The sequence below is a fragment of the Leopardus geoffroyi genome, chromosome X (genome assembly GCF_018350155.1).
Source record: "Leopardus geoffroyi isolate Oge1 chromosome X, O.geoffroyi_Oge1_pat1.0, whole genome shotgun sequence".
Classification (NCBI taxonomy): domain Eukaryota; kingdom Metazoa; phylum Chordata; class Mammalia; order Carnivora; family Felidae; genus Leopardus; species Leopardus geoffroyi.
The window spans coordinates 97842521-97853638 of NC_059343.1; the positions used below are offsets into that span (position 1 = coordinate 97842521).

Sequence of the window (11118 nt, forward strand, 5' to 3'; positions counted from 1 at the left end):
GATTTCTCCATACCAAGGAAGAACCTATACTTGTCTAAAATTTGGGAGGTCATGGAATCTCAGAATTTGTACAGGCATACCTCATTTTTTTGTGCTTCGCCAATACTGCGTTTTTTACAAATTGGGAGGTTTTTTTCAACAGCATTTGCTCACTTTGTGTCTCTCTGTCACATTGTGGTCATTCTTGTAATATTTCAAACTTTTGTTATATTTGCTATGGTGAACTGATCAGTGATTATGACTCACTGAAAGCTCAGATAATGGTTACTACTTTTTAGCATTAAGTATTTTTTAATTAAGGTATGTACAGTGTTTTTGTAAACCTAATTCTGTTGTATGTTAATAGACTAAGTACATGTAGACATATTTGTTTACATGCACTGGGAAGCCAAAAAAAATCATTTGACTTGCTTTATTGTGATATTTGCTTTATTACAATCGTCTGGAACAAAACCTGCAATATCTCTGAGGTACGCTTGTATGAGGTATTTTTTTTTTTAGAATATCCTTTTGTTTTGTTTTTTCAGTGTTTATTTTGAGAGAGAGAGAGCACGCACGCACAAGCGGGGAGAGGCGGGTGGGGGGGGAGAGAGAGAGAATGAATCCCAAGTAGGCTCCACACTGTCTGTGCAGAGTCTGACGCAGGGCTTGATCCCTTGAACTGTGGGATCATGACCTGATCCGAAATCAAGAGTCAGCTGCTTAGCCGACTGAGCCACCCAGGTGCCCCTACTTTTGGGATATTTTATTTTAAAGGATATTAACATAAACATACACTATTATATTTTTTGCATATGACACTTTTTGTCTTGATGTTTAGAATCAAATTTATGAGTTAATCTGAAGTAAATTTTTTTCCCCAGCACATAATGCAGTTGTTACGTCGGCCATCTTTGCTCCAAACCCAAGTTTGATGTTGTCTTTGGATGTGCAATCTGAAAAGTCAGAAGGGAACGAAAAAGGTGAAGACGCCGAAGTTTTGGATACCATGCCCTCTGGTAGGTACTCCTATTTTGTTTGTCCTACATTCTCTCTAGCCAGCACTCAGTAGTCTCATTGACCTACGTCGGGTATTATGAGGTTTTCATGAGTACAAAGAATACTTCTTATTTACAACGTGATGGTTGTATCCCTTTGTGACTATTTCAGTAACCTATTGCTTGCAAGTTTTACTTCATTTAAATTTATCTGGGAATTAAAAATGAAAATTTTCAAAGTTCGTAATTTTTTTACAGGCAGTTGTTTCCCTTGGAGAAATGCTAACAAGGCATACAAATACAAAATTTCTTTATTATCTGCCTCTTCTAGTAGACTGTCCTCTCTGAGAACAGAGACTTGTTATGTCCTGTGTATTGTTGGACTGCCGGGGCCTAGCACAGCGCTTGCCTGCTTCTACTTGGTCCTAATAAGCATGTGTTGAACAAATGAATTAAACCAAAATGAAAGCAGTGCTTTTTCTACTTGCCACAAATTTATAGCTTTGTAACTTCTCAGATACGTAGCTATTTACAAGCCTTTGCTTTCCTGCGATTTGCAGCATACGCCTAGAGAAATGAGGAGTAATTCCAGTTATATAAAATGATCAGATTAGGAACTGAAAAGAAACCACCAACAAGTAGTATTCGGTGCCAATTATATAAAAATGGTCCCTGCTAGTCCTTAAGTGTATGGTGAGACCATTTAAATTTGGACTAGTTGTTAACAAATCTGTATTATTAAGACGAGTTCCAGAATAGTTTATTAAATCCCTTTGTTGTTCTACGGCCTACAACTAGGCCTTTTAGAGACTTTTAAAGACACAACAGAAGATATAGTGCACAAACGGGGCTTCTTAAAGTATTTGAATACTTCAGAGTTCTCAAGTATTTTTACTTCATTTAATCTCAGGTGGTTTCCCTTGTGGTGTCACTGCACGGTGCACTGCACAGAATACAGTATTTCTTCTGTCTGTAAGAGCAGGGATCAACTTCAGCCTAGTACTCCCTTCAGTCACAAGATTTAAAAAGACACCAAGTCAGGATTACCTTTACTAAACCGCCTGTTTGAAAATATTTTTTTTCTTTTTCTTTTGTCTTTTTTTTTTCTCTGAATCAGATCTGGCATTCTCTTTTAAGGTATTTGGGGTTTTTTCTTCTTCTTTTTTTTTTCTCTCCCAGTAATACCTTTTTATAGAAACTCTGTACAACTCCTGTATACATTTCACTGAAATTTCTGGCTTTTTTTTTTTTTTAATGGTTATTTGTTGAGAGAGGGCAGGATAGGAGCAGAGAGAGAGAATCCCAAGCAGGCTCTGCACTGTCAGCGCAGAGCCTGATACGGGGCTCAAACTCCTGAACCGTGAGATCATGACCTGAGCCCACATCAAGAGTCCCGACACTTCACTGACTGAGCAACTACCCAGGCACCCCGAAAAAGTTTTTAAAAAAACTTTTCAAAACTGCACCATATTGGGGCACCCGGGTAGCCCAGTTGGTTTAAGTGTCCTACTCTTGATCTCAGCTCAGGTCTTGACCTCAGGTTCATGAGTTCAAGCTGTGCATTGGGCTCTGTGGGAGCATGAAGCCAACTTTAAAAAAAAAAAACTGCACCATATTAACAAGGTTCAGTTAACTCACTGGGTCCTTTCTAAAAAGGCACAACTTTTAATGTGTCATACTCAGATTTTGTTTGCCGTTTTGTACCTATTGAGGTAAAATCTAAGAATAAACTCTGAAACTCGTGGTATAAAATCATAAAATATATCTGATTGCCCTCTCTATTTCTGACATAGTTGGCAATTTACACTTCATTTTTCCTCATGTAGAAAATAGTGACAATACCTAGTTTATAAGGTTGTAATAAAAACTAAAAAGAATGTATAATATATAAAGTGTCTAGCAAAATGCCTGGTGCGTAGACCAGTCATCTTCATTATTGTCGTATCTTACAAAGCATTTATCTGTACATGACGAATTATTTTTTCTCTAGCCTTTCTCATGTCTCATATCTCAAGTCCTTTGCTGCTGCTACTGCCGCATGGGACAACTTTGAGATACGCCAAAGGGTGGTAAGGAATGTTCACAGGCTTAGGATGTGTTTTTAGCAAATCTAAATGAAGCCATTTGGTCTTAACTCGTTCTGTGCACAACTTTCCAATTAAAGTTTAGATTATTTTCTTCCTTATTAATCAGTACTTCATAAATCTACGGTTTTTGCCTATGCATAGTAGAGTCGAGAATTTTGTTAAATGCTTTTTACGGCAAATAAGAGGTAAGCATTTTGCCATTCAGCATAGCTACCTAGCTCTCCAGTACAAACCATAGAGTCAAAAAGTCTCTGTCAGCATTCCCAGAGCAATCGTATGTACTTCATTTCATGGCGATTTCAGTATGTCTGCCCGACAGTGAACCTCACTGTCAACCTCATTAGAGACCCCTGTTAGCAACACACTTGCCCAGCTGATCCCATGCTGCCAGCGTTCCATTTCTGGGGCTGAATCACACACTAGCCTCTTGCCCTGAAGTGAAGCAATGGGCAGTTTCGAAGCCTCTGCTGCCTGGCAATAAATCCAGGCATCCAGCCCCTAGCGACTGTAATCCCCCAGCCAGGGAAAGACCAGCTAAGCTATGGTAAGGGGAAGTGAGCCTCACAGAGGAGGAGAGGTACAGGAGAGTGAAAGGACTACAGGAGCGAGCTAGAAAAGAAAGACCATGGGGCTCCTGGCTGGCCTAGTCAGTAGAGCGTGTGACTCTTGATCCTTGGGGTTGTGAGTTCGAGCCCCATTTTGGGTGAAGAGATTACTTAAAATCTTGAAGAAAAAAAAAAAAAAAGACAAAACGTAGGGAAAAGGTGTGGGGTCATGAACGTGTGACACTTATAATGGCCGGCTCTGCATTCCTTTAAAATCAACTAAAAACTTTTTTTTATGCTTTTAAGGTATTCTGAAGACAGATAATACAGAAGTTCTTCTTTCTGCTGACTTCACTGGAGCTATCAAAGTGTTTATTAACAAAAGGAAAAATGTATCTTAATTTGAAATGACATTTAAACATATCAGTAAGTTTCTATATGTATCAGAACTGAAAAAAAATATACTGTTTCAGGCTAACATTTTTTTTTAATTTTTATTGGAAGTTGTTCAAATATAATATATTTTTTGAGAGGCAGTGTTAATGAGCTCTAAACCCTGGACTGATAGATTAGAAAGAAATGTGGCTAGAATAACATTGCCAAACATTAGGCTTTATGTTTTGTTATATTTGTGTTTTTGTTATATAATTGTGAACATGCACAGGTTTCTGCATGAAAATATATTAATATATTAATCACATGTGTGTGCCTTTTGGTTACATGCACTAAATCTAACAGAGTTAAATTATTTCAGTGGCCCTTTTGGCCCCTTACAGGGAGGGGGGGAGTCTTGTTTCTAGCTTAAACAATTTCTTTTGCACAGAATTTCATTTTTCAGAGAAGTGGTATTGACTGAGTTACTGTTTTGAAAATGTTATACAGGTTTTCAATAGGTCAACAACCATGTGTAAATGGTTTTTATAAATTTCTCAATTTGGAGACAAGATTTTTTTGTGGTCTAAATTGTGGACTTAGGGTTCTTTTCTTTGTATGTATATATACATAATTTTTCTTTCTCTTTTTTTCTCTTTTTTTTTCTTTTTGCCTTTTTCTTTCTTTTTCTTTGTTCTTTTTTTTTCTTTGTTTTTGTTTTGTTTTGTTTTTTTGTTTTTTGTTTTTGTTTTTTTTTTTGCCACACTGGAGCACAATGTTTCTATGTAAAGGATTCTTTTCATTCTTTATCCATGAGCACCAGGCTTTGCTCACTTAAAAAAATTAAGCCGCATTAAGGAGTGAGTCTTCTTTTTTACAATAATGTAAAAATGAACTGTTTACATTTTTTTAAAGCATTGTAGTTTTAAAAATTAAGCTGTTCTGTTTTGTGTTGTTGAATTTGAAAGCCTTTGTAAATATTGATATAATGTACCAATGAAATAACATCTGGGGCAATGGAACCCTGATCATGTTGTTGATGGTTAGCATATGTTTCTGAAAATTAAATATGTATATTAAAAGTTGGTCGCCAAACGCTTGTTAAATATGTGACTTTATTTTCTGATGACTTTGGTAAACTGAGCAACGTAAGAAAAACAAGGTCTTGTTTTATGCTTTGATTTTTAGCAAGCAGAAGGTCAGATTTTAGACCCCGTTATAATGCATTGGCTACATACCTTTAAGAAACATAATAGTTTTTTTCTATTTCTGAATAAGAGTTCATCTGAACGTCTATGTGTTCTTTATTGCATTTGTTTTCGGTATCTACGTGAGAAGCCAGGGAGCCGTGATCCTATCCTTATCAATGAGCATGGTCTTGGAGTGTTCTGGATATTCTAGTTTGCCTTGGTTTCCACTCCCCCTGCCCCCCGTGCTGCTTTCCTCCTCTTTCCGGAGTTATTCTCTCCTCCCTCCCGGCCCTCTCTGCTCACTCTTCTGTACTCTGCCTGACACATGGAGCTGTTATCCCACTGGCTTGCTAACCAGTCAGTGTCTTTAGTCTCCAGATCTAGGTGGCAGTAGGACGGTCTAGTGTTTCAAAGAGCTTGATGTCTTCAACTCTTCAAGGCAGCTTGGCTTTCACTGACTTCTGCCTGAGGACTTGTAGTCCACTGTGGCGCTAATCGTTATAACTGCAGATAATTGGGATGTTGCCGTATGAATACTTCCTGGTAGGTTTTATGTGGTTTCTGAAGCAAAAAGGCAAAAAATAGTTGGGATGCAAGTTTGAGAGAGTAACATTGACATAGCTCAGTTTAGTTTTTAGAATGTTTGCTATCACTACATAAATACACTGCAGGTTTACAAATCACAAAGTGAATTTGAAAACAGAATGAAGACGTATACAAAAAGGGGTGCCTGGGAGGCTCAGTTGGCTAAGCATCCGACTCTTGGTTTTGGCTAAGGTCATAATCTCACTGTTCTTGAGTTCGAGCCCTGCATCGGGCTTTGGTTTGGCAGCACAAATCCTTTGTCTTCCTCTCTCTCTGCCCCTCCCCACTTGCTCTCTCTGTCTCTGTCTGAAAAATAAATAAAAATTAAAAAAATTTTTTGTTTAGGGCGCCTGGGTGGCTCAGTCTGTTGAGCATCTGACTTAAGTTCAGGTCACCATCTCGCAGTTCGTGAGTTTGAGCCCCGTGTTGGGCTCTGGGCTGACAGCTCAGAACGCGGAGTCTGCTTTGAATTCTGTCTCCCTCTCTCTGCCCCTCCCCAGCTCGTGCGTGCTCACGCGCGTGCTCTCTTTCAATAGATAGATAAATAAACATTAAAAAATTTTTTGTTTAAAGAAAAAGATGTATACAAAGAAAAACTGAATGATCTTTTTCCCTAAAATGAGGATTAGAAACTCACTGTAATAAGTGGTGTGGTATAAGAAAGAGCACAGATTCTTTTAAAAAAAATTTTTTTTTAAGGTTTATTTTTGAGAGAGAGAGACAGACAGGGCACAAGCGGGGAAAGGGCAGAGAGAGAGAGAGAGAGGGAGACACAGAACCCAAAGCAGGCTCCAGGCTCTAAGCTGTCAGCACTGAATGCGACATGCGGCTCAAACTCATGAACTGCCAGATCATGACCTGAGCCAAAGTCAGATGGAAAGAGCACAGAGTCTAGAGTCAGATAAACTTAGATTTGGTTTCCTCTATTAGTACATTCCTTGAGTAAGTTATTTATCCTGTATTAATTTCTACTTATCTGTACTATGAGAACACTTAACTGACATTGTAAGATTTGCTGAGAAATCATGTATGTGTAAAGCTTGGTGTCTAGCCAGTAGATGTAGTCAACAAATGTATATTTCTCACTGTCTTTCCCAAATCCCTGGGTGCCCTCTGGACCCTCCTTGGCCCAAAAACAGCATATAGAAACGCTTTCTAAACATTGAGAGTTCACGGATGCATAGCATTTGAGAGATTGACATAAGGTACCAACATTCTTTGTTTTGCCAACTTGACATTTTTTAAAGCCATCTACCATCACCTCTTCAGAAAAGAGAACATTTTAATACTAAGAAAAAAGTTAAGTACAGTCTTCTTGGAGCAGTGAACAATCTTTTAAAGTGAATAAACCTAGCTTCTGAAGAAAGCAACCATATTCCCTTATTTTCCCATTTCTCCTGTGAAAATTTCATCATGACCTTGATGTGGCAGAATGAGAACATCTGTGCTAGACAAACAAGTTTAAAAGCACATTTTATCAAAAGCTCTTTGAAAGTCATATTGAGCTTTTTTTCTCTCTCTCTTGTTTACCTTAATTGGGATTCCAATATGAATGACAACATAATTTAGCATACCACTTTCTCCGATCTTCAAGTTATACAGCTGAGCAGTGACTTTTTATTCTTTTAAATGCATGTTTAACATTAATATATTATCCCTCAAATTCCAATTTCAGTTGTATAATTTTGAGAATCAGAGACCAGATATCCCCACTTGTGAAAAAGAATCAACTCATCAGAATTTTATTAGTTTTTATTTATTTATTTATTTTGAGAGAGAGGGAGAGAGTGCGAGCAGGCAAGAGGGAAAGGGAGACGGAATCCCAAGCAGGCTCTGCACTGTCAGCGCCGAGCCCCACACGGGTCTCAAACCCATGAACCCGTGAGATCATAACCTGAGCCGAAATCAAGTGTCACACGCTTAACCAACTGAGCCACCCAGGTGCCCCAATCGGAATATTTTTAAATAATTACTATGGGGATTCAAGGTAAAGACATGTTTGGGATTTAATGTTTCCATAACTTGTCAAAAGAAAACATGCCCAGTTTTGCCGGTTTCTAGCTCTCTGACTTACTAATTCATTAAGCAGATGTTTACTGAGCACCTACTGTATGTAGAGCACTGCTGGGACTAGAGAAGAATAAGGCAGCATTCCTGTGCCAGAAGAGCTCACGATCTGGTGGAGAAGATGCCCACAGAAACAAGTAAGAGGCTTGGAAGTGTCTTGTGCCTGTGGCCCTAGAAATGCCCCTTCTCATCCTAACCCCTGTCTGTTCTCCCCCTCCTAGTAACTCGTGGCAGCCAGTTGATGTCAGGCCAGTCTTTGTTCACCTAATATTACGAGCAGCGAGGAGAATATGGGTAAATATTATGAACAACGAGGAGAATATGGGTAACAGAGTTTAAAAGTAAGCCATAGGTGAGGCAGAGAAGTGGAGTACCTCCATGGCATCATTTTTCCTGGCCTCTAGTCCTCTCCTCCCAGCCTAAAATCTTTGTCTGTTATTTCCCAAGACATCTTCACTGTCTTCTGCTTTGAGCTAACTCCTGCTTAATAGCTCCCCTCTCCTCAACTGCTCTCCTGTTCCCTTCAGTTCTGAAGCCTTGCCTGTTTTGTTTTGTTTTGTTTTGTTCCGTTTTGTTGTCCAGATTTGAGTCATCTATGCTCCTGGGGAACCCAGGCTCCCCTTGTTAACCACAGCCACTTTTCTGCTATAGATTCATGCATATGAAATACATTCAGATTGACACAGCAGGGCCAGTGGGAAGGGGGGTCGAGAGGGGTAGGAGTGTGGACATGAAGGGAGAGATATATTGCAGAGTCCCAAACAAATCAAATGCCATCATGAGGTGGGTGGTCCAAGCAGATAGAGTTTGCTCATACCTCCAGCTACCCTGAGTTATATTTTTTTAAGTTTGTTTATTTATTTTGAGAGAGAGCATGAACAGGGAAGGGGCAGAGGGAGAGAGGGAGAGAAAGAGACTCCCAAGCAGGCTCTACTCTGTCAGTGCAGAACCCAATGTGGGGCTTGAACCCACAAACTGTGAGATCATGACCCGAGCTGAAGTCAGACGCTTAACTGACTGAGCCACCCAGGTGCCTTTACACTATTTTAAATAAAATTTTTATTGTGGAATAACTTTAAAGTATAGTCTGCTCATCTTGGAGAAGTGAACAATCTATTAAAGTGAATAAACCTAGCTTCTGAAAAAAAAATAACCATATTCCCTTCTTTTCCAATTTCTCCTGTGAAAATTTCATCATGGCCTTGATGTGGCAGGATGAGAACATCTGTGCTAGACAAACAATTAGATTTACAAAAAAGTTGCAAGGAAAATAGAGAATCCCCATGTACTCCTTTCTCAGCTTCCCCTAACGTTAACGTCTTCCATTACCATGGCGCGTTAGTCAAAGCTAAGAAACCAATTCTAGTACATTACTGTGCAGTCCAGAGTATTCAACCTGTACAGTTTTTCCACTAGTGTCCTTTTTCAGTTCTAAGATCCAATCTAGAATATCATAGTGCATTTAGGCACATTATGCTTTCTTCATTTAAATAAACGTTTAACTTTAGAATAGTTTTAGATTTTGAGAAAAAGTTTGCAAAGAGTTCTCAAGTATCTCCTGCACCACTTTGTCTATTGCCAACGTCTTACATTACTGTGGTGCATTTTTTGCGTTAAAAAACCAACATTGGTACAATACTGTTAACTCTATGCTTTATTCAGATTTCACTAGTTTTTAACCTCATGTTCTTTTTCTGTTCTGGGATCTCATCCAGGATATGATATTACATGTCTTTGTCAGGTCTTCTTAGGCTCCTCTTGGCTATTACGGTTTTTCAGATTCTTCATGCCTTTGATTACCTCAACAGTTCTGAGAAGTACTGGTCAAGTATTTTGTTGAATGTCCGTGGGTTTGGGTTTGTCCGATGTTTTTCTCCTGATTCGACTTGGTGTATGGACTTCCGGGGAGGAAGATCACAGAGGTAAATTGCTATTTTCATTACATCACTTTAAGGATACATACTATCAGCCTGACTTACCAGCTGGCTGAGGTAGTGTTTGGCAGGTTTCTCCACTATCAACTTAATTTTTTTTCTTTCTATAAATCTACTCTTTGGAAATGAATCACTAAGCACAGGCCAAACTCTAAGGGTGGGGAGGAGTTAAAGCCCACCTCCTTGAGGGGCAAGTAGCTATACCACTTACGGGGCACTGCTGTGTATGAGAGGTAGGTCTCTTCTCCCTCGATTTATTTAGTACCCAACCCTTTATTTATGTTAGCGTGAGCTTGTGGGTATTTAAGCTTTGAGTTGCAAACCAGTACTGTATATTATTTTGCTGTTCCACTTCTTCCAGCCTTAGCAATTAAGAATTCTTTCAAGGTGGCTTCTGTGTCCCATTGATATCTCATCCCTTTTTTTTTTTTTTTTGAGCACTTTCTGTTACTCCAAGATGCTCTGGGCTCATCTTGTATATTTCTCAAGGAGCACTCGTTCCTTTTATTGGAGAGGGATATTAGAAACCAAGATCTGGGTGGTAGGTTTGCTCAGTGCCACGAGGTGTCATTTGTCTTAGGCTTTCTCAGCTGGCAGAGCAAAGAAATAAATGTATGTGTACTAATACCTATATATACAAATACCTAGAAATATTTCTGTGTAACCGTCAATACTTGATTAAATACGAATTCTTATTGATGTCTCTGACTCATCCATTAATACATGCATCATTCTAGTTTTCTCTTCTTGCTTACCAATAATCTTCTCCAACCGTGAGGAACCTGGTTCCCACCATTTACTCTCCATTTACTTATTCAATCCCAGCATAACACATTCCACAGTTTGAGAATTGCTAGCCCATAGCCCCATGAGAAACAACTTTACCAACTGGAAGTACAGTTTTTACATATAGTTCTTTATCTTTGGTGTCGTAATTACTGGTCACAACACTGTTTTCCAAAGTTACTTAGGTCAGTGCCTTTTTTCCCCCACCCCCAGTATCTTTTTTTTTTTTTTTTTAAGTTTATTTATTTTTGAGAAAGAGAGACGGGGGAGACACAGAATCTGAAGGAGGCCCCAGGCTCCGAGCTGTCAGCACGGAGCCCAACACAGGGCTGGGACTCGGGAACGGCGAGATCATGACCTGAGCCGAAGTCGGACGCTTCAACAACAGCCACCCAGGCGCCCCCAGTATCTTTGAAATATTAGAGTAAATTATCTGTCCCTCTAATAAAATCTATCGGGGTTTGTTGATGTACATAGCCATCCTTATTTAGTAAGTGAGCAGTGGCATTTTCCTGTGGACCACTTCCTGGCTTGCTTTCAGATGCTTAGCATTTTCTAAAGCAGTTTTACAGTTC

At 39.2% G+C, this 11118-nt stretch overlaps 1 protein-coding gene and 1 long non-coding RNA gene across 3 annotated transcripts in view; both read left to right on the forward strand.

Annotated features, from left to right (window-relative positions):
- Window positions 1-5076, forward strand: part of WDR44 (WD repeat domain 44) — an 81708-nt gene extending 76632 nt beyond the window's left edge. Inside the window, exons 19-20 of one of the 2 annotated variants that reach the window (XM_045473099.1) lie at window positions 864-998; window positions 3916-5076. In XM_045473099.1, the coding sequence (XP_045329055.1) occupies window positions 864-998; window positions 3916-4010 (230 nt within the window). In that variant the 3' untranslated portion in view covers window positions 4011-5076. The remainder of the gene's footprint in view (window positions 1-863; window positions 999-3915) is intronic. The other variant, XM_045473100.1, reaches the window with a different exon arrangement.
- A 1494-nt stretch (window positions 5077-6570) lies between these two features.
- On the forward strand, window positions 6571-10456 carry LOC123595394. Its single transcript, XR_006711153.1, has 2 exons — window positions 6571-9564; window positions 9603-10456. It is a non-coding gene; the product is annotated as an uncharacterized LOC123595394 (long non-coding RNA).
- The last annotated feature ends 662 nt before the right edge of the window (window positions 10457-11118 follow it).